This window comes from Rhinoderma darwinii, chromosome 3 (assembly GCF_050947455.1).
Source record: "Rhinoderma darwinii isolate aRhiDar2 chromosome 3, aRhiDar2.hap1, whole genome shotgun sequence".
NCBI classification, from domain to species: Eukaryota; Metazoa; Chordata; class Amphibia; order Anura; family Rhinodermatidae; genus Rhinoderma; species Rhinoderma darwinii.
The window spans coordinates 385,179,990-385,203,921 of NC_134689.1; the positions used below are offsets into that span (position 1 = coordinate 385,179,990).

The following is a 23,932-nucleotide window of genomic DNA, read 5'->3' on the forward strand; positions in this document are numbered from 1 at the left end:
TCTATACTAGACTGCTCTCATCCCTCCACAGTCACCTGTCTCTTCTATACTAGACTGCTCTCACCCCTCCACAGTCACCTGTCTATTCTAAACTAGACTGCTCTCATCCATCCACAGACAGATGTCCCGTCTATACTAGACTGCTCTCACCCCTCCACAGTCACCTGTCTCTTCTATACTAGACTGCTCTCACCCCTCCACAGTCAGTTGTCTCTTCTATACTAGACTGCTCTCACCCCTCCACAGTCAGCTGTCTCTTCTATACTAGACTGCTCTCATCCTTCCACAGTCAGCTGTCCCATCTATACTAGACTGCTCTCCCCCCTCCACAGTCACCTATCTCTTCTATACTAGACTGCTCTCACCCCTCCACAGTCACCTGTCTCTTCTATACTAGACTGCTCTCACCCCTCCACAGTCAGTTGTCTCTTCTATACTAGACTGCTCTCCCCCCTCCACAGTCACCTGTCTCTTCTATACTAGACTGCTCTTACCCCTCCACAGTCACCTGTCTCTTCTATACTAGACTGCTCTCACCCCTCCACAGTCAGTTGTCTCTTCTATACTAGACTGCTCTCCCCCCTCCACAGTCACCTGTCTCTTCTATACTAGACTGCTCTCACCCCTCCACAGTCAGCTGTCTCTTCTATACTAGACTGCTCTCATCCCTCCACAGTCAGCTGTCCCATCTATACTAGACTGCTCTCCCCCCTCCACAGTCACTTGTCTCTTCTATACTAGACTGCTCTCACCCCTCCACAGTCACCTATCTCTTCTATACTAGACTGCTCTCACCCATCCACAGTCACCTGTCTCTTCTATACTAGACTGCTCTCACCCCTTCACAGTCAGCTGTCCCGTCTATACTAGACTGCTCTCACCCCTCCACAGTCAGCTGTCTCATCTATACTAGACTGCTCTCATCCCTCCACAGTCAGCTGTCTCTTCTTTACTAGACTGCCCTCACCCCTCCACAGTCAGCTGTCCCGTCTATACTAGACTGCTCTCATCCCTCCACACTCAGCTGTCTCTTCTATACTAGACTGCTCTCATTCCTCCATAGTCAGCTGTCTATTCTATACAGGACTGCTCTCATCCCTCCACAGTCAGCTGTTTTTTTCTATACTAGACTGCTCTCATGCCTCCACAGTCCGCTGTCTTTTATATACTAGACTGCTCTCATCCCTCTACAGTTAGCTGCCTCTTCTATACAATACTGCTCTCACGTTTCCACAGTCAGCTGTCTCTTCTATACTAGACTGCCCTCATGTCTCTGCAGTCAGCTGTCTCTTCTATACTAGACTGTCCTCATGTCTCCACAGTCAGCTGTCTCGTCTATACTGGACTGCTCTCATCCCACCACAGTCAGCTGTCTCTTCTATACTGGACTACTCTCATCCCTCTACATTCAGCTGTCTCTTCGCTACTAGACTGCTTTAATTTCTGCAGAGTCTGCTGTCTCTTCTATTCAAGACTGCTCTCAGTCAGCTGCCTCTTCTATATTGGACTGCTCTAATTCCATCCAAAGTCAGCTGTCTCTTCTGTGCTAGCTACATACTCTCATCACACCACATTCAGCTGTCTCTCTTCTATACTAGACTGCTCCCATGTCTTCATAGTCAGCTGTCTCTTCTATATTAGACTGCTCTCACGTCTTCATAGTCAGCTGTCTCTTCTATACTATACTGCTCTAATTCCCTCCACAGTCAGCTGTCTCTTCTGTACTAGCTACTACTCTCATCCTCCCACATTCAGCTGTCTCTTCCATGCTAGGCTACTCTCCTGTCTCCACAGTCAGCTGTCTCTTCTATAGTAGACTGCTTTCTTTTTCTTTGCATTTAGCTGTCTTTCTTATACTAGACTGCTCCATTTCTCCTTTGGATGTCTGTTCCTTCTCTCCACAGTCAATTGTCTCTTCTATACTAGACTGCGATTTTTCTGCATTCATCTGTCTGTTCTATGCTAGACTGCTTCCACAGACAGATGTCTCTTCTATACTAGACTGGGTCTCCTACTATTTGCACTGAGCTGTCCCTTTTATACTAATCTGCTCTCGTTCTCTCTCTAGTCAGTTGTGTCTTCTATAATAGACTGCTCCCATTATTTTCAGTTACCTGTCTCTTTTATACTAGACTGCTCTCTCTCTCCAGTCAGCCGTCAATTCTATACTAGATTTCTGTTATTCCCTCCATAGTCAGTTATCTCTCTTCTCTACTTACCTGCTCTCATTTTCTCTCCAGTCAGCTGTCTCTTTTACGCTACACTACTCTCATTCCCTCTAAAGTCAGCTGTCTCTTCTATGCTAGATTTCTTTCATTCTTCATCCAGTCAGCTGCATTTTCTATACTAGACCGCTCTCATTTTTCTCTCCAGTGAGCTGTGTCTTTTGGACTAGACTGCTCTCATTTCCTCCACTGTCAGCTGTCTTTTCTATAATAGACCGCTCTCGTTCTGTCTCCAGTCAGCTATATCTTCTATATTAGCTACTCACATCCCTTCATAGTCAGCCGTCTCTTTTATACTAGACTGCATTTATCCCTTCACAGTCAGCTATCTCTTCTATACTAGACTGCCCTCATTCCTCTACTGTCAGCTGTCTTTTCTATAATCGACTGCTTTCATTCTGTCTCCAGTCAGCTGTCTCTTCTATACTAGACTGCCCTAATTTCTGTACTGTCAACTGTCTTTTCTATAATAGACTGCTCTCATTCTGTCTCCAGTCAGCTGTCTCTTCTATATTAGCTACTCTCATCCTTCCATAGTCAGCTGTCTTTTCTATACTACACTGCTCTCATCCCTCCACAGTCAGCTGTCTCTCCTTTACTAGACTGCTTTCATCCCTACACAGTCAGCGGTTTCTTCTATACTAGACTGCTCTCGATCTCTCTCTCGAGTGAGCTGTCTCTTTTATATTAACCTGCTCTCGTTCTTTATCCAGTCAGCTGTCTCTTCCATAGTAGACTGCTTTTATGCTCTCTCCAGTTAGCCATCCTGTCTATACTAGACTGCTCTCATCCTTCCACAGTCAGCTGTCTATTCTATACTAGACTGCTCTAATTCCCTCCACGTTCAGCTGTCTCTTCCATACTAGACTGCTCTCATTCTCTCTCCAGTCAACGGTCTCTTTTATTCTAGACTGCTCTCATAGTCTCCACAGTCCACTGTCTCTCTATCACTAGTCTGCTCCTTTTCTCTCCCCAGGCAGCGCTGTCTCTTTCTTCTCACTCCTGGTTATTAACGCTCTTTTGATAGGCAATTATTTGGTACTCTATATTTTTGCGACTCTCTCGTGCGAGACTCTGATTTATGAACATGTCTGTGAATCTCAGCACCCCCTCCTGTAACACCACTCTGTTAACCCATCTTTTGCCAGCACGATTCTTGTTCAATAAACACCTGTCAGTTCATGCACAGCCCTGCAGGCCAAGGTGCCACATGATTTGGCGTCTTTGGTACCCTACTATTAATTGTATATATGGTGCCGCCACATAAATACTGAGCTTAAAGTTCATGACTTTCCTCAACATTAACCCTTCCATCATGGCTCCTAAATCTGGTGTAGAAAAGACACAGTTCCCGTGGTCGTGGTACGCTATTGTTTAAGGGAAATATCATTTAAAGCGTTAGAGTCATTGGGCGCTACCAGAGGTGGTATTGTATTATTTCTAATCTTTGTGGTATAGTGGGGTTACATAGGGCAGGTGTACACTAGATCTACATAGGACAAGAACAGTCTGGCATAGGATATAATAATGTATGAGATCCTATAGAAGGGAAGAAAAGGGAAGATTGGATGGGCTGGCATCACTTCTACTTCCCTTCCTTAAATTCACATTCTGTGTTTCTTATGGTCCGTCTCCCCCACCTCCTCCTCTGCCAGCTCCCCTCCCCTCCCTGTCTCTGTGGTATCCCTCTCTGACATTGCTCCAGACAGCTGTTAAACGACTTAATCTCTTAAAAATAGTTTTCATTTTCTGCCTCTTATTGATCGCCAGCTCCCAATTAATCAGCCGAGTGAAGCCGTGAGGGTGGGAGGGTCCACGGTGCCCCCTAGGGCCAGTTGGGGGTTGGTGAATTCACCTATGCATGTGTCCATAGCAAAGTCTGCTTGGAACCCCTGGATGCTGACTTCATTAACCCCTACCATACCTACACCCCCACAATATTACAATATTAACCTCTTCTCTCTATATGCTTGTTTATTTGGCAGGCCTTGGCTTCTATCTATTTCATACACAACTCTCTGCGTAGTGTCCACATCTATGATTTTCAAGGTAAGAAAGATGAATACATTTTATAATTGAAAAAGACTTGCATATCTGCCATCTATAACAGTGGCAAACAAACAGAAGATCATGATCTACCAGAATACCGCAGAGGGGGGACAAGTAGATCTTGATGTTAGGCCACCTTGTCGCTCTTTGGTAAATCATATAGGGACTTGTGAGACTCGACTAGTGCTATTAGCTGTCATGGGTTTCACACTCGCCTCGATGGCTAATACACTTAATAATAGATCAGAGTAGAGAAGAGGCAGAGTAATGTATGAGGAATGCATGGCTGAGGAGCAAGTGTAGCTACTACCAGTATTATATCAGCACTGGGATCCAAAAATGTGCAGCAGTGCTTACCTTGTGCCACATGCACCTGTCCCAGGATCCCTAGTAGATCAATCAACCTACAAAAAGTTGAGCCCATACTAAAAAGTATGGTAAACAAAGTGGCATATCCATTGTGTGCAGTGATGAGTTGGCTGGCATATTGCCCATGAGCTGTTATTGATACTTCCATATCTGAGTTCATTGTTATGTAACGTGTACCCATGGATATCTAGTCAGTAATGTCTTCTGTTTCCTCAGATAAGAACTTTGTGTCTGTCTCGGGCCATACCATGTGGATGGGATCTCTTGAAGAGTGTCCTACTGTACACAAGGAAAGGTTCCCCCAAGACTTCTGGCTGGAGGTACATGTATCACTATAACTGGTACACCTCATAGGCGGGCAAATGAGCCAGTACAATCTCTGGTGTCCAACTACTAATGAAGTGTCAGGGCTCTTGGGCATCTGACTGTAAAATACCATTGTTCTAATTTTGTGACCTCCAATGGATCCATTAAATTGTCTAATTCACGTTCTTCCATGTGCTCTACTTGCTGGGCTACGAGTTACACAGTTCCATGATAATAGCTAAGCTATTTTTTATGGAGTGGCCAGATTTCCCCTATATGCTGAGCCATCCCACTGAAGGGTTGTATCCTATGCTATGTAACGTTGCTCTAGAATTGCCCACTTGCGAAAGACAAGGATGACTAATTGTTAAGTTGGCTATATACATTAGAGTAATGTCTCTCAAACCTGCCGACTTCGGGACTGGCCGACCGACCATCTTATGTGTATTGGATGTTTGGCCGACGATTGTTTGGCAGATGTCAGGCGGGGGGGGGGCGAAATAAAATTGTACAAATTGAATTTCAACGCATCTCCGGGGAAACAAGCTACCGGAAGAGGTGCCTGGCAGCATCCTATTCCCCTCTCCCTATAGAGTATACGTACAGAACCGAACGTGCATGTGTATGGAAAGGTTGGAAGGAATAGCTGTTGGCTATTGGAGTTGTTGGCCGCCTTTAGTTTAGATTACGAACACTTTTTCATGGAAACCAAGTTTTCTTTTTTTACATTTTGGGAGGAAACTTTATTAGAACCTTTAAACGATATATAGACTTCACTTGTTTGGTAACAAAACCATAGTACCATTGCAGCGCTATGAGCAACCACTGTGCCACTTTTGTGCATCTTACCAATATCTGAACTTACTGCCTTGGAGACCTGTTATTGAAATGGCCCTCAGGTAGCTAATGTACAACCAGACTACAGTCACCATCATGTAGTTGAAACAAAAACAGAGGCAATAGTAAAGTTTCAAATCTGGCTCCAATGGCGAAGACTACTATTGTTTTGCACCAGTTTCCAAGGATGACACTTGATATGGGTCTTCCCATTGTTTGTGGGGATAACAAGGTTGCCATAGTTTGTGGGGATAACATGGTTGCCATAGACACATTGGTTTAGCCATGATCAGGGGAACATTTTTATATTTTCTACAATCAGAACAAGAACATTGGAAATTGTAGCCTTCACCTGGGAAAAGATTGTTTATTGCCCTAGCCTTGTATCAAAATACTCTTGCCAGGACAGAGTAGCTTGTTGGCGCCTTCAACCTGGCCCCAAACACTAGGGGCACATGCCTCGCCAGCCCCCATGTCCTTGGCTACATTTCTGATTCTCCTCCAATTCTGGAACACTATGATTGCACCAGATGTCTCAACACTTCAACTTCAATGTGACTTTGCTGAATTATTCTCTCATCTATGACATGGCCTCCTTCACACCAGGATTTTCCAGCTGGGATATCAAGCCCAGAAGAAGCTGACCAAGACTCATTATAACCTTCAGTTTACCTGAGATCTATTTTATTTTGGTGTCTTTTTATTCTTGGAGAACACCATTTACAATCATGGATATGTCCAGTATAGAGGTTATCTTGTAGGCGTCTTCAACAGGAATGGATAAACTCTCCACAGAATCCTGTGTAATATGTTAGGTCATAATATATCATCATGAATTCAGTTTTTTAATGAGAGATGCAAAGTTTTTTGGTTGGCCAGTTTCTGTCGAAATTCAAGTGAGGGATTCAAGACTTTTTTATTTTTTAGGATAATTCTGTTTCTTCCTAGGGTTGATAAAGGAGAGGTAGCAAGAGATTATATTGTTACTCGCATGACTGTATCTGACCGTTATTAATATTGGATTTCCCATTCCATGTCAGTTGCATTAGAAGTCATATCATGCATATAGAAGCTGCAAACAATCAAGTGTAGACTGAGAATTCCTTGTGTCCCTGCACTGTACGGTTTGTTACTAAGGACTCATGTACACAAGGGTATAGGGGGTCTGTCCCTTAACTTCGTTGGTACGCATCCCAAATAGAGTGCTAATGTCATCCTATGGAGATATAAAAATATGTTATTTTATGTGGAGTACCAGACCCTCCCACTAAGAACTGAAGGGCTTCTAGAGATAGAAATACAGTCTGATATACGGCAAGCAGTATGGACTAAAATTGCCAAAATGTTGTATGCAATACTGTTCACCTATGCCTTAGGCTTCTGCAGAAATCCAGTCCTGGTTTTGTGTTGTTTAGGAGAAATCTTGATTTTTTGTGTATATGTAGTTGTTTATATAAATCTGCTTGATGTTTTTGGGGTTATCTTCTTTTGATAATCTTTTTTTTGTTAAAAGATTCCCCCAATATTAAGCTGATCACCCAGCGATCAGCTCTAAACTGAAGTGTAGCCCAGCAGCAACTGTTCAATTCCTCTGTAGCACCACCACAGGAGAAATTAAGCATTGCGCGTTGTCCATTGAAATCAATGGGCTATCTGTAATAGATGGACGTGCTGGGTCCTCTTTTTGTAGCACGTTTTTGCTCCTGCTAATAGATGGGGATCCTAAATGGGGACTACCCTCTATTAAGTCTAATAGGGTATTTTTAAAATGGGTTTTCTAAACCAGACAACCCCTTTTGATAATTTCCTGTTTTGTCCACAGTTTGCATGGACTCGCAAGGGATTCATGAAGACGAGATGGCTAGTAAACGACCGGTTAGTACTACTTAATCTCCTAATAACAACTTTGTGCTAATGACTATGACACATGCTTGTATAACACGTGTTGGTAATAGCAGCCAAGTCTTCCTCGGTTAGAAGGCTCAGAGCAGTCTGATTGTTCTGTGGTTTGACAATCACAATGATAAATGTGTTTGTGTTTGACTCATATCTCCAATAATGAGCAACCCTTGATCCCAATACTTCCCTGAGCTTGATCCACTACAGACTTGTGGATTACTGAAATATATGAGTCTAGCCTTCGTTCTTCAGTATAACCTTACTAGCTGTAGAGAGTGTTCCTACTTTTCCCCCCAGCAGTACTTATGATATCAAATTTACACGGTTTTCCACTTTTCCTAATTTTTGCTTCAGGGCTTCCCTGATATTAAAATAATCACTGGGTGTCATGTTGCTGGAACCCCCAATAATCAGCTGTAATCTGTTGGGGCACCTGACATCAAATGTTCAATCTCCCTGCAGCGCCACCACAGGGGAAATAAAGAACGACACATTTCTCATTGAAATCAATGGACTGTCTGTGTAATTACAGATGTGCAGGTCCTCCAGATAAAGAGACACATACATAGCGCGTGTACCCATATGCCAACCTGCCGAGGCCACCACACTATTAGTTTGTTCCAACCAATGCATTGTCCATTTCCTTCCAGTCTGGCCATACCTCAGCCCCACAGCACTGCAGTTTTTTTAAATCTGGTATTTCAATATTTATCACTGTTGGATCAGTAACACCAAAATGCCTTCTATATTTAAGGATGTTTGATCTTGTGAACCTTCATCTCTTCCATGATGCCTCAAACCTAGTGTCAAGTGTCTGCTCCCCATCTGTGTACAGCGCCAACCGTAGAAGAGGTTTATACCATGTGCTATCAAGGTACCACTCAATGCCCAATGTAGGACCTATCCACCCTACCGCAGATCTCCTCAGTTATTAACGTCATATGTAACAAATTACTGCCAAAGATATAGATGTGTGAAAGATCACGTATGCTGGCCAAATTTAGAGTCATTTTTCTTACGATAATCTTTGACCACAAGTATTAAGAACTTCTTGATATCAGGAAACAGTAACATGAAAGATAATTGTGTTTCCTAAACCTGGCTTCTTGGAAAAATTGTCATACCCTTACCTTGATTCTTTTTTATGTTTCCCAGGATAAAAAATGAATGTAAAGCACCATTTTTCCTTTTTGGAGATTTTAACTTCCGTTTGGACTTGAAAAGTCTCATCCAGGTCTGAATACTGAATGGATTTATGAATCTGCACTGTATGGCTAACGCTACCGTTTCATCGATATATAATAAAATTCTTGAAAATAAAGACTGTACAAAAAAATAAATAAAAATTCACTATGTAATTTTCTACCCACAGGCTCAAGGCTGGTCCTCTAGTGACACCAATGAGTCGGATGGGCAGACTGCCGTGTATGAACGGGACGGAGAGGTATAATTTTACTGAAGGTCTACAGTATTTCTCCCATTGCAAACCTGATTGATCATTAGGATCATTTCATTTTTCACTTATGTTTTTGCGTTCCCTTCTTCTGCTTACGTAAATACCTTCTCTACTTCCCTCTCATGTTCATATCTTCCCTTTCTACTGATTCTCTACTCTCTATATATTCCTTCCCTTCCTCCAATCATGTACATGCCTTTCCTACATTTACTCATGTATATGATTGCCCCTCTTCTTCCCGTTTAGATGTCATACCTTTCTCTACTCAGTCCTCCTGCCCCATGTGGTTATGGGTGTGTTAGTATCAACCAGCACCAGAATGGGGCCCCATAAACTTTTTTTCTATGGGGCTCCCTCACCTCTATGTACACCCCGATTCCCTACCTTCCTCTGCTCATGTATGTGCCTTCTTTTTCTTCAGACATCTACCTACCTTCCTTTTTCATTCACCTATCTACCTTCATTCACCTTTTGACTTTTCATTCATTCATTCATTCATTCATTCGCTCGTTCGTTCATCTACCTGCATTTTTCCTGCACAAAAGTACATTTTCCCTTCCTTCATTTAACTACCCATCACCCCTTTCTTATCTTATATGCTGTGGTTCCCCACTTTCTGCTTGAGTTCCCTTGCTTCCTGATTATAGTCACTGACAGAATATTCTTTCCATTGTATCGTTCCTTAACTTTGCTTCCTCACTCCTAAACTATTACTCCACTCATTTCTCACCTTCTATCCCCCACGTCTTATTCCTTCCATACCATTCACCTCTCAGTCAGCATCACGTCTCTCTCTTCAGGTTCAGCTTACCATGAAATGTAAAAGGTTTGACCATCAAAACACAAAAGTATTTCAGGATGAAAATGAGCACATGGTGAGAAGTGATCCATATTATGATATATCTGGTCTCCCCTTTTATGTCATATCTTAGGTTACAGGTAATTAGAAATCTATAGAAATCCTCCAAAGTCTATAGGATTGGGTTACCTTGGGCCTACAAACACAGAACCAATATTTCAAGGGAATTAGAAACCCATGATATAAAGCTAGAAGCCATCAAATACCAAACAAAATATCACAGAGAAGCAACCATAAGTGACATAAATAAAATTAAAACATAACTTTTATTAAATCCTCATAAAATGAGATGTCCAATCTATTCCTTCAGCACACCCAATAGATCACCCAATGGAACCCACCCTTAAAATGGTGACTCTGATTTCCGCACTGTCCTTACTGTCACCCTGGTGCAACCATTGCATGGGTACAAGGTAAAGGACAGAAAGAAGGAGGGAGCCGGCAAATAAACAACTATTTTATCACACACACAAAGACAAAGATATCGGAGTACTGTGCATAAAAACACAATGTAAATGACACCCTACGAGAAGGAATCAACAACGTCCCTTCTTCTGTCCCATGTCCCAACGTGTTTCCCCTGCTCTGTGCATGTTAATCAGAGGACCAATCTCTCATAATACTAGCAGGTTTATATATAGCACTCTAATATAGAATGTTTTTACAGCGGTATATACAAAATAGATGTAATATAGTGATCAGCACATATAAAATAATGCTCTAGGATCCACAATGCAATGATATAATAGAACATTCCCGGAGCCTGATATTATGGTCAAACTACAATTATGAGCTCTAGTTGATAAATGGACTGGTGAACATGGCACATGAAAAAATACAGAAGGAGCCTACAGGTGAGTGAGTTTCATCTAGTCATGACCCCCAACTGGTGTACTTGATGAGTACTATCCAAGCATGTCTAGTGCGATATGTAGGGTGCTGCATGGTCCTAATAATCCCCACAGGATGTATCATGGCCGTATGTAAGGTTCCTACATCTCGTTTTATGAGGATATAATAGAAGTTAAGTTTATATTTTATTTGTGTGACTAGTAGTCGCCCCTCCGTGATATGTTCTAGGGCCGACGAGATGATATAATTTCTAGGGAAATGGTAGTCCATAGTCTTCTTGGACTAAAAAATCCACATAACAGAGTCTATGTTCTGTCCGTCCATCCACGTGTGACTGAATTTGAGAGATCTTCATGAAGAATAGATAGAACCTCTACTGAGCCCACAAATATTGTCAGACATATCATCATCCAGTTGACTTTTTTAACTAATTGATGTTATGAGTACTTGAATGATCTACTCCGTTAGGAACCTACCTATAGATATGACCACATATATTCAAGGTGTCATGTATCACTCATTAAGTAAAAATTTACTTTCACATAAGCTTCTTGTAAATAATTTCACATTATACGGTTCTTTTGTTTTAGCTACTCAGATTTGATCATGAACCAATTCCTTTCTTGAGTGAATTGACCGAGGTCCAGATCTCCTTTCCACCTACGTAAGAACAGTATCTTGAGAATTACTTACTTTTATAGCTAAACAATTTTCTATATGTGATGTGTGTTTGCTTTTTTTTTTCCAGGTACCCATTCAGTGAAAATTTAGCTAAACCTTCTGAGTTTATGGGTACACGATGTCCAGCATGGTGTGACCGGGTCTTCATGTCTCAAACAGCCAGAGCTTTACTGCAGAAGGTCAGTCACGGTCACCATTGTATTTGTATCCTTCTCTTTCTATCATGTTTTCTCTTCCTCTCATTCTTCTGTCTTCCACAGGGTAAACACGGAGAAGTCGGTGTAGAGTATGGGCGGATTGGTGGAGATGTCTGCATGGGGGATCACAAGGTAAGTTGGAGAAAATATTCTTACCTGCAATCTGTATTGCCGGAGTCACTCACTGATAGATCTTTCTTGTTATGTCTAGCCCGTGTTCCTCTACTTTGAGATGGAGACCAAATCAGACCAGCCGGAAAATTGACAAGTAAATGGACGGCTTCTTATGGAGTCACGTACCTTATTTATGTAAGACTGTCCCCTATAAGAATTGCAGACCGACCTTTTTATTTTATTTTTTAGTATTGCCTGGTTTAGACCAGATCTTGCAGACCTTATTACGTATAATAAACAGTAGCAGCTGATCATAGAAGCGTCCAGCAGTCGGACTCCCCATAATCATCTGGTCTTTGGTGAACCCCAAATATGAAAAACTGGCTAAACCCTTTAAACTATAGGGGTAGTTTAGACTGTAAATCTGAGCAATTTCTACTAAAATGTCACTAATATTAAATTGAGATATTGGCTCCCTTTGTCAAGATCTAGACAGCATTAATTATACATTCTTGAAGAAACCCTAATTATATACTAATGTCCCCATAGACATCTCCACATCCAAGTAGCTATGGATGACATCATGTATGGGATCAAACAATACAAGTGTACATTGAATATGAGATGATATATTATTATTGGTTATTTCGCATACTTCTGGTTAGAGAAGTGCTAAGTAGCTGTTAATAGGGTTGGGCTAAGGGCCTCGCAGTTGTGAGGACACAATGTGTAGTATTCCTGTGTGAGTGACATGTATTACTTTTTCTTCCAACAAATTTTGTCAGGTGTTAAGTTAGTCAGTCTGACCCTACTATCCATAGAATACCAATAGAATGGCACCAACTAAGCCCTAAATATTCTACTACAATTTCACACACCATTTACACTATTATGGAGTTGACCGATCCTGACTAAAAAATATAATATCTATCCTGAATGAACTACTACACCCAATCTCTGTGATAAATCCATTTTGCCACAGTATAACATGGTATGCACCCCCATCACAATGCCATGTCTTTCTCACAACAGGTCGACCAAGCCTCTGATCATCCAAATGACAGAACAATTCCAGGAGGGACCTGCCATATACTTGTTTTACAGACCTCTGTTAACATTACTTATTTAATATTATTTTTATTTAAAATATATCTTGTGTAAACTTCTGTTGTTGTAACTACAATGTCCGACTTATTCATGTTGATGAATAACACACGTACACGCACACGCACTCGCACACGCACACAGCACACACACACACACACACACACACACACACACACACACCCAGATACACACACACAGTGGGATACGCATTCATGGCAGGAAGATACAAGGTTTCCTGCTGCCGCTCATATCATTTAAACAAAATATCTAAATAAAATGCATTCTCGGCTATCTACCAAAAAGACAAATATAATGAAAAAATACAGAACAGATTAATAGGTTTCTCCTGGCTCTAATATCCGCAATGGGTATAACTCAGACCAGAGCAGGTAAAAATAAAACGTGTGAAATCCACAACACCCTTACAACATAAAATAAAACACAACACAGTTTTACCGCTTAGACGGCACTGATCAGTCCAACTTATAGTCGGTATGGACACTCTTCCAGTAAATATGCAATAGACAGTCCGCAATAAAGTTAAAAGCGGCACGCCAAACACTCTCGCGAGAGTGTTTGGCGTGCCGCTTTTAACTCATCGATTCTTTTGAACTTGATGCTTTTATTCATTGTACATTCTGTGAGTATGGATTAAAACCAGCGTGGAGCGAACAGTTTTTAGGGGGTCTTGCACTATGTTTCTCTTTCTTACATACCAGAGATATAGGATCTTATCCTACCAGGATTTCGAACGTTGGGAGACCGTACTGAGCTCTGTGGAACTATAGCAATAAGAATAACCACCCACACCTCACTGGATCGCGGATTATCTATTGCATATTTACTGGGAGAGAATGTCCATACCGACTGATCAGTGCCGTCTGAGTGGTAAAACTGTGATCTGTTTTATAATGAAAAAATAGCATTTATTGAATAAAAGTGATCAAACAATTCATATTTGCTATCCCCGTTACAGATTATTTATACCTTAAACAACGTAAAAAAAATAAAGCCAAAAACACAAAAATTAATGGCAGACTAAATTTTATTCCAAAATGGTGCAAGTAATACAATTCGTCCCACATGGGTGTAAATCAAAAATAAAAAGGTTACCTTCTGTACAGGGAACTGCACATTTAGGTGAATGGGGTCGGCTGCAGTTCCTTGTACAACCAGGGGGCTGAAAGTCCCGCTGTGCAGGGAAACCTAGGAGGTAACGCAGCGCTAACGAAATCAGTGGCTCCTTCATTCTTAGGAATTAAATAAAAATTGTTTAAACAAAACCCCTTTAATGTAGATATTAGTTGAAAAGTTGAAAAACTGATGGATTCCGGAAGACGCTGCATGTTATATAATGTAGGCATAAACCTCTAGAAGCCATTGACCATTTGACCATTTGCTGTCCACCTGTCAAGTCGGGAGCTCCACATATTCTGTAACTCTGCAAGAACTTACAACTCTTTGGACCCCTCCATACATAGAATTCAATGTACACTGTGAATCTATAGAAGCAGATATATGGATGCACTTTGGTAAATAAATTTAACACCTGGTTACTCCAAAAATCCCCAAGATTTTAAAGGGGGAGTTGAATTGGGAATAGCGCTGTATGAGAAAGTTGCATCAATTTTAGGGTAATAAAAGTATACCAAACTTTTCAGGTGACCTTTTATGATAAGCTGTCGTATGTATGTACATAAGCAATAACACTATTTCTGGCCATTATATGACTTGTATTCTGCATCTTTTAGCAGTTTCCCCCTCTGCAGGCTCTATTTCTAATTCTTAGTTTTCTCTTAGCTAGTGGATAGCTAACTGCTATCATGTCTTCTATACACAGAACACATAGAGAAAATGAGAATACTGCTCTCCTATCTCTATCAACCATATATATAGAAGCTGCAGCAGCATCTAGGACATCAGCAGTAATGAGCAGTGTAGCTGTGAATTCATCTAGCACTGGGGTGAGACATAACACTTAGGGTATGTTCACACGCACTGTTTTCAGATGTAATTTGGGCGTTTTACGCCTCGAATTACGTCTGAAAAAACGCCCCTAATACGCCTACAAACATCTGCCCATTGCTTTCAATGGGAAATACGATGTTCTGTTCCCACGAGCTTTTATTTTACGCGTCGCTGTCAAAATACAGCGCATAAAATGACAGCTCGTCAAAAGAAGTGCAGGAAACTTCTTGGGACGTTTTTGGAGGCGGTTTTCATTCACTCCATTGAAAAACAGCTCCAAAAACGGGCTTAAAAAAACGCAGCGAAAAACGCGAGTTGTTAAAAGAACTTCTGAAAATCAGGAGCTGTTTTCGCCTGAAAATAGCTCTGTATTTTCAGACGTTTCTGGTCACTGCGTGTGAACATACCCTCACTAGAAGCTGCTGCAGCGTCTCTGTGTGTCTCTTTGCCTCTCTCTCGCTCTGCTCCTGCACTTCTCCACCACTCAACCTCCCCTCTCCATAGATTTTAATGGGCAGCTATAAACTGATTCCTCAGTGAGCTGATAGTCCATCTTGTCTTGAGGAGACAGACTTGGCAGCGAATTCAGAGTGAGTAAACAGGTGGGAGAAGGAATGGAGCCTTATTAGTGGAGAAAGGCATTCTTCTCTAAAAAGATTTATTACAAAGTTCTTATAATCGCTTGTACTATTGATTTATGCAAATTTTGTTGAAAAGTTAGTAAACATTATTGTGTAAATGTTTATTTTACTGTTTATAAGGCAGATATTTATGCATATGATGCAGCACGGGATGCTATGAGATAAAATCAAACTAATAGGTCTCTTGTCACATGTAGAGAGGACGTAGGGAAGATTACATGACACATTTATTTCGGCAGGATATGTGTTATCTCTTAATTACCTTAATTTATGTTATATGGACTGCACTGACAGTGACAGTTCACTGTGGCTTTTGTTATATTTTTGACATATACACGTATATGTATGTTCTTTCATTCAGGGCCGGCCTTAGGGGTTTGCAACTTTTGTGGTCAGCTGCCCTTGCTCAGATAACTTGGGCCCCGAGGCTTCTGACCACCACGAATCTTAAAATTTATTTTTATAGCAATTTATTTAGACATTGAAATTCACTATTATTAAATTAGGCCCCCTTTACATCATTTTTTTTAATTCTCATTATTGCACTACGTATAGTGTGTACATTGTGAAAGCTCCTGGCATACATGCTAAATTTGTCCATAGGGCTCCATTAGCCTGACAGAGGCCAAAAGAGTGTAATTTATTTTTTAAGGTATGGAATAACGTAGTAGACTACACCTTTCCATACAATGGAATCCCATAAATTCTATATCGCGTGGTATACGTTTTATTTTTTTACTTAGGAGCCTATGGGTTAGGTATGCTACTATATGTAATATATCACATCACAGGCATACATTTATTGTATATGTCATGGTCCATTTAACAGATTTTCATGTCATATACGTTAAACAGATACCACTGTTAGGGTTGCCATTAGCCTACGTTTAAGGGTATGTTCACACGGCGGGGGTCCGTAACGGCTGAAATTACGGGGATGTTTCAGCCTGAAAACATCCCCGTAATTTCAGCCGTACCGGCATGTGCAGGCGCTTGAACGCCGCGTCAATTACGGCCGTAATTAGCGCTGCTATTCATTGGAGTCAATGAATAGCGGCTCCAATTACGGCCAAAGAAGTGACAGGTCACTTCTTTGACGCGGGCGTCTATTTGCGCGCCGTCATTTGACAGCGGCGCGTAAATATACGCCTCGTGTGAACAGACAAACGTCTGCCCATTGCTTTCAATGGGCAGATGTTTGTCAGCGCTATTGAGGCGCTATTTTCGGGCGTAATTCGGGGCAAAAACGCCCGATTTACGTCCGTAAATAGGCCGTGTGAACATACCCTAAGGTATATGTTGGGAGCTTTTCCTGGCGTATACATCAAATGTAGGCGAATTAACATGATTTGAACCAGGCCCTACTTGTATGGAGTTGTAATTTGAGCACTGTATGGTGTTATTTACTGCCATTGCGTTGCACTGCTACTTAAGCACTAAGCAGTGTATTATTTTTCTAATATATGATGGTGGCAGCATTGTTAATTAGGCAACCATGTGAAAATACTATTTGGCCAACATGTGGCACTATTATTTGGGTACCATATTGTAGGGCACTTATACATAGGTACTGTTGGTTATGGTTATTTATGGACTGTATGACAATACACTATATTGGGCACAAATCGAAGGTACCACCCAAGGCACCATCCAATGGAAGATTGGCCATATCATGTCTATTTGAAGGTGCAGAAGACTCATTCACCAGGGATTAATTTTGATCTGGTCAAGGTCATAATTGTAAAACCGAGACTGAATGGGGCCCGACTACTTCACTTCCCTGGTCCCTTCTCCACTATTGTATCTACCAATACCTTTTTATCTCAGTAAAGTAAGAAAGGTGGTGTCTTGTATAATGGCAGATTAGCATACCGGGTGTGGGTATTAATTTAGACAATATTACCTTCTAGTGCTTGGTTGAGGGCATGAAGCCTGTCTGAGAGCCTGCTGGGCATTGATCTCACTGCGTCTGGACCAGTGCCACTGTGCAGTTGCCTGCTGTTCTTCCACATCTAGCATAACAGGCTGTTCTATGAGTACTGATACAGAGAGATGAGAATACACGAGCCCCGAAGATGCTGTTAACCCTTTAGAAACCTCCCTCCTGGTGAAGGCCTTCGATCAGCAGAAACACCACCACTGGTACATTACACAAGTCATCCTGAAAAAAATCCCTTTCCATCATCGATAGTCCTGCAGGACCAGAAGACACTTCCAGGCATAATGTGGTGTATAATAGCATTTAACATATAATATACTGTGACATGCTTGTCTATTGTTGTTTTGTACATTTTTTACTTACATTTTGGGTTTGTCATGAATATGTGCATTAGATTGATAATTGGGAATACTGAAAAGGCCTGTCTGGTTTATAAAACCCATTTTTATATACCCTATTAAGGAATTCTGAGTTAATAGAGGGGCACCTCCATTCAGGATTTTGATCTATTAGCCAGATAGGAAAGTGGCTATGAAGACCATCTCTTGCTCTGGCGGACTGAGCCAATACATGAACAGCCCATTGAGTTCAAAGAAAACTATGTAATACTTCATTTTCCTCTGTGGTGGCGCTGCAGGGAAATTGAACACTTGCTGCTGGGTTCCCTCAAAGACTACAGCTGATCACTGGTGATCCTAACAGTGGAATACCCTGTGATCAGCTAATCATTGGGGAACCCCTTCTAACAAAAAGGGGTTGTCCAGATGGGCTACCCCTTTTAAGTTTAATAAAACAATTCTGATGTTAATATAGTTACTTCCAATGCTCCCTTTTCACATAAATATCAGAGAGATCCAGATCTGGAATATAGAGAGTTGTTTAAAGGGTCCAAGATTTAAATAACTTAACAACTTTTACTTCAATATGATGACGATACAATACTATAAAGTTATCTGATGAGACAAAGTCTTTGATTATGTCCATTTATGAGTGCTCACACTTCTTACCGTCCCATTATATGCAGAATGATCCTTCAGAGCCATTTTGATAATATTTTGCACAGTTAATAGGGATAGCATTTAATAGCAATTGTATTGAATTGTATTGTGTTTTGTTTTTTTTGCCTATTGTTTAGTCATGGATAATGCTCACTTGTCCCATTGTAAATATACAATTACCTCACATTATGGCCCAATCTTCACTGAAGTAAACGTAAACTTTCCATTTATGGCCTCCAGTGACCAAATTTATTTCCTCCAGGTAGAATCAGAGACAGCTAAAGCAGATCGACAATGCAAGGACACTGAATACAGCTACCTATATCTCAGCTTCCTGGACCCCGTGACTATAATATGTGGGGGATATTGGGGGCAACTGCAGTCACAAATGAATTTCCAGGTTTTTAGTGGTTGTTTTCTTCCCTGGAGAATATATTCTATATGAGACTACTAATAACCTCTAGTATTGTATAGCTATATCCTTTATAGTAGTTATTATATATGACATGTATATTACATATATGTAAAACATTCAGCTTCATGTCTGTCATTATACAAAATGAACCTACCTGGTGTTTTTGTCTTTTGAATAAATCGCTACTACAACACATAATAATACTAATGCTAAATCTGTAGGACAGGGGTGCAGCTAGAGGGTGGCTGGCTGGGCATGTGCCTCGTATACTGGTTGCCAGGTTGGGCTGCCAACAAACCACTCTGTATTGGACGGGTTATTTAGATACAGGGCTAGGGCAGCCAGCTGAGTTTTTGCCCCAGGTGAAGGGAAGCCTAGCTACAACTAATAGAGTAGTGACGGTCATATAGTGCTCAGGCTGATGGGTGGTTCCTCTACGTCATATCTTTGTAGGAATTGTTGCCTGCAATAAATTTTCTAATTGTAAAGATTTGATCACAAGAGCGCGTAGATGTCATTGTGTCGTAGTGGTTGTGGACCCGGACAAAAAAGCACATTCTGCACACCTTCCTTTATCAATTTCAACCTCATTTAGATAAACGACCTCTCTCCTCTCACCCGATTCCTCCACTCCCTTGCACGCCCTAAAGAGGTGTGCCTCCCCCCATTCCTTAACTACTTCCATCTACAAACACCAAAACAATGGACCTTGTGCACTTTTAATAATCTTTTTTGCATACACATGTTATCACAGGTATGGTATTTGCCCCCCCAAACTTATATGCATACATCATCGGACATATTTTTCTCTTTAGCAGATGATTATGTGTGGAGTCCCCACTAGAGGAATAGAAATTACTATTCATAACTATGGTAGTAGTCACTGAGGGGCGCTCAGTCTTTATTATTAAGTATCAAGTCACTTTTGATCTTGCCACCATATGAATAGTGTTCCTCCAGAACGTCTTGTCCTCTGTTGGGCTCCTAAAGTTTTACCAGTCTCAGAAAAGCTATGGGACGTTCAAGTTATATACTTTATGAAAGCTGATAAATACAAGTTTAGAGTGCAGCATATTCAGAGCCTGCATTCATGGATAGTCTACCATGGGGACTCATCGGCCGCAATGCAGCAAGTCCGGGAGGAGATACTAGGGCTCGCAGACTGAACGCTGAAGGGCTTTTTGGCAATCTGGAGTTCCATTGATGCGAATAGTTGGCCCACAGGTCACCTGTCATCATGGTATAACTGACCAGTTAAAATTTATTTTTTTCCACGTACCCTTGTGTTATTTTTCATATTTTGTAAAGTGCAATAAATTATATTGTCGACATTGGAGAATGGTTTTTGAATTTCCAGTGTGTTCTAGAACATGCGTGACCCATTATATGGGTATTCCTTTTCTAGCACATGGTTGATAAAGACATCATTTGGGTTGTAAAGTTCTTCTCAGCCCCCTGGATGCTTTTTGTTTGCTGTCACAGGTTATGAGGGGCCAGACTGAGGACAGAGAATGCTGCCCGGTGTTTCCTCAGTAGCAGTCGGATCTTCTCGTCGTCAGAGTCAGGATCCAGTGGTTTAGTATATTCGTCATCCTCATTCTCAGAGGGTGTTAGGTCCCCAGGGGCCCGAGAACCAAGGGAAGGTGGAACTGAGGGGTCAACCATACTCTTCTTACGCCACTTAGTACGACGGTTCTGAAACCAGACCTGGGAAGCAGTAAAAAATATGTTATTGTTGTTTGCATGTTAATCTATTTACCTATTTATCTATGGAACATTTTTATAGTTTTTGTAATTATCTGGCCACTAGGGGATATTTAATATTTCCATTACAAAAAAAATTGTTCTCAATTGTATTTATAATCATTGCAATGATGACGGCAAGGAAAATATGTCACTGAGAGTTGTTACTACATTTTAATACTATATGGCCATCATCTTCCATGGAATAATACAATCACAGTGATAATAAGTAAAAATTTGATGAAGAAGCATGGAAGAACTCACCTTGACTTGGGACTCACTCATGCCAAGGCTAAATGCCAGTCTTGCCCTTTCTGGCCCTGCAAGATACTTTGTTTGCTCAAAGGTCTTCTCCAAGGCAAAGATCTGGTGGCCTGTGAAAGTAGGACGAGTGTGTTTTTTCCTTGTGGAAACATCCATGCTCCCTGTGGGACCTGAAGAAATAGATAATACATAATACATCACTTAGATTTATAGTTCAGAAAATTCTAGCACGTCAGGCAAAAGTGAAGCTGTAGTTCATTCGAGAGGAACACTTGAGAGTAAACACAAATAAGAAGTCTACTTTTTAGATTGAGGTCACCATCAATACCAAGATACTGATGGTTATCCTAGTGTCATGGTTCCACATCAGTAATGTCATAAGGACCTTTTACTGTTCGTGCTGATCAATTCTGGATATGTCTAAGCCCAAACTGGTCAAAATCTCACAAAGTTGGTCAATATTCTAACATCACATGTTTATTTCAAAGTTTTTGATTTAAGAGTTACCTATAAGACGATCTTGGCTTTGTCACATTAGGACAGTAGTCCATACCCGGGTGCTGCTCCTTATCTAAAGCCAGATTTGATCCAAACATATTTACTGCATAAAGCCATATGTAAGCAGCGTTGGAAAGGTCAACATTACAGTTGAAAAATTTGTTAATCTTTATTCATTACATGTTGTCGGATTACCAATTACCACAGTGTAGAGTATTTATACCACAAGTTTTTTTTAAACTTAATAATAAAAAAATTATACGAAATATTGTGCAAGTTTATTTTTATTATTATTGTCCCAGAAGAAGAACAATATAAAATATATATGAAACAATGGGGCCTGTCAGCTATACTATCTCTTAACTACACATGATCGCAGTGATCCCCATCAACATCCACGAAGGCTGATTCATCCCCAACCCTACCCTTAAAAGGGGTTTGACAGCAGCTCCTATACACATTAGATCTTTGGTAGATTCGGCAAAAAGTTGGGATCTTCCAATGTTAATGTCTAATAATTCTATTATTTCATATCAGTCCACTAACTTTTTAGTTCTTCCTGGATATAGCTATATTTCTGTGCTTTGTGCCTGTATCTCCCCATGTCACACTCACTGGGGTATAGGAAACTTGAAGATGGGCATTTGTTTGCAGGGGTCCTCACACTATTGAGCTTTTTATCACTGGTGATTCTGTTTCCGTAACAAACTAGTGGTTGTGCAGAATATAAGGGTTAAAAATATATTTTTTTTAGCCTATACAGCTGTTTTTTTTTTTGTTAGGCAGGGAAAGAAAACCATCTATCCATTTTGGGGACCTGGTCAAGAAACTCCAATGTCTCGGCTCCCTGGACACCTGTGAGTGGATATTGGGGTTAACTGCAATCACACCTCCTTTTTAGATTTTCAGTGGAGTTAGGCATTAATACTGGTTTTAACTAACCTTCATTATATGTAGTTTCCCATGTGTGTTTCCAAGTTACTCACCGTTGCTGAGTGTTCTGTTGCTTGTTCTCCATTCCTGCCCAATATCCGTCCAGCCACCTTGGTTCTGATTGTTATACGGGCTTCCATTTTTTGTCATAATGCTCCCTTGTTCAGTGAAACAGCCACCGGTAGCTGATGCTCTTCCATATCCTGGAACCGTCGGGTAGGCTGGTAACATCCCACCATGTGGACCTGGTAGTTGTCGACTCAGAATGTCTGAGATACCGTGTGGGGTCCCTGAAGGGAGATGGCATCCCAGAACGGTGCTACTTAGCTTGTGAAAAGTTGTGTGGGCAGAAAACTGGCAACCAGGAGGGGCTTTCATTTCAGAATAAGGAGGCAACATGAAGGCTCCAGGATGGTGGGTCTCCATGATCCTAAATTATTTTAGCTCAGCTTCTCCTAATATGGTACCAGCAAAACTGCTGGAAGAATTTCCACCATGGGTCAAACCCATGAAAAGATGGTAGAACTTTCTCCTAAATTCTCTTGGTTGTCAGTCGAGTGTATAAAATGTAATTGAATGAAAAGCGGACAGCTTAACCTCTCCGATGAAGAAAAGGACTATTTTCCAAAAATATGCGTCTAATCTAACTTCTACCTTTCTGACTTCTTACCTCTATCGATGTTGCTACTCTATTTTAATATGTCTTCTCCTCGGCTCTTAGTTTCACTCTTCTTCTTCCTCTCTCTTCTACACTCGTCCTCCCCGTAATCCCCCTGGTTCTCTGTCTCACCTTGCTCTCTCCCTGCCCTGCTGTGTGTTCCTCACTATCTCTCACTCCGTCACTGTCTCTTTCAAACTCTCATTTCTCACTTTCTCGCTCCTTCAATGTCTCTCCAGTACGCTCTCTCTTTTTCTTCCCCCCTCTGTCTTGTTCTCTCTCCCTATTGCCTTCCACTCCATCTCATTCGTTCTGCAATCATCATTTCCTTTGTTCACTTTCCTTTCTTTCGATTTCTCCACCTAGATTCCCCCAAGCTCGCCCTTCGTCTCGGCAAGATATAGCATTCTCATATTTTATTATATAACTTCCCCTGCAATACAGTTGCTTCTCGAAGTTCACCCCTCTATAGATTTACTCCTTTCGAACCCCTCTACTTTTCTTCTCTGCTTTTTGGTTTAGTTGTATTCTACCCCGTGTCTAAATCTTAGTCCCTGCTCTCCAGTCCCAACAACTTTCTGTCGTCTTATAGCCCTGCTATAATAAGAATACTATTAAGGTGAGCTGTATTTCGCATTGGCTCACCTCCCCCCTTAGTCATTCTGCATAGTTATTGGTCGAGGTGATGGGTGATGGCCAACGATTGGCCGCTCCCCACAGCCTTCGCACCCTGCCGGACGTCCCTAGATAAATTGAACTTTAAGATAGGGAATTAATGAGTTTGATTTTTTCCACAGAGATGTTTGTCCACAAACTGACACTGCCTATCCCTTTTCCTACACAATGGGATTTATGGTCAGTAAATAGATTACAGAACACAATTCTAGAACTCCAATTTTGTCAATTCATCCTTATCATCTTTTT

At 41.2% G+C, this 23,932-nt stretch overlaps 2 protein-coding genes across 5 annotated transcripts in view; one reads left to right on the forward strand and one right to left on the reverse strand.

Annotated features, from left to right (window-relative positions):
• Nucleotides 1–19,275, forward strand: part of LOC142750103 (inositol polyphosphate-5-phosphatase A-like) — a 75,956-nt gene extending 56,681 nt beyond the window's left edge. Inside the window, exons 6-17 of one of the 4 annotated variants that reach the window (XM_075858897.1) lie at nt 4,211–4,274; nt 4,860–4,963; nt 7,609–7,661; nt 8,440–8,559; nt 8,841–8,919; nt 9,058–9,129; nt 9,942–10,016; nt 11,443–11,516; nt 11,601–11,712; nt 11,794–11,862; nt 11,942–12,039; nt 18,760–19,275. In XM_075858897.1, coding sequence (XP_075715012.1) covers nt 4,211–4,274; nt 4,860–4,963; nt 7,609–7,661; nt 8,440–8,559; nt 8,841–8,919; nt 9,058–9,129; nt 9,942–10,016; nt 11,443–11,516; nt 11,601–11,712; nt 11,794–11,862; nt 11,942–11,995 — 876 coding nt within the window. In that variant the 3' untranslated portion in view covers nt 11,996–12,039; nt 18,760–19,275. Of the gene's footprint in view, nt 1–4,210; nt 4,275–4,859; nt 4,964–7,608; nt 7,662–8,439; nt 8,560–8,840; nt 8,920–9,057; nt 9,130–9,941; nt 10,017–11,442; nt 11,517–11,600; nt 11,713–11,793; nt 11,863–11,941; nt 12,040–12,876; nt 13,454–18,759 lie in introns of those variants that run through there. The other 3 variants (XM_075858896.1, XM_075858899.1, XM_075858900.1) reach the window with 3 other exon arrangements.
• Nucleotides 19,276–19,683: 408 nt separating this feature from the next.
• Nucleotides 19,684–22,776, reverse strand: NKX6-3 (NK6 homeobox 3). The gene is made up of 3 exons (XM_075855424.1): nt 22,404–22,776; nt 20,920–21,089; nt 19,684–20,619 (listed from the first exon to the last, which is right to left on the reverse strand). Exons 1-3 carry the CDS (start codon nt 22,774–22,776, stop codon nt 20,389–20,391), a joined length of 774 nt encoding a protein of 257 aa, XP_075711539.1. The 3' UTR covers nt 19,684–20,388.
• Nucleotides 22,777–23,932: the final 1,156 nt, after the last annotated feature.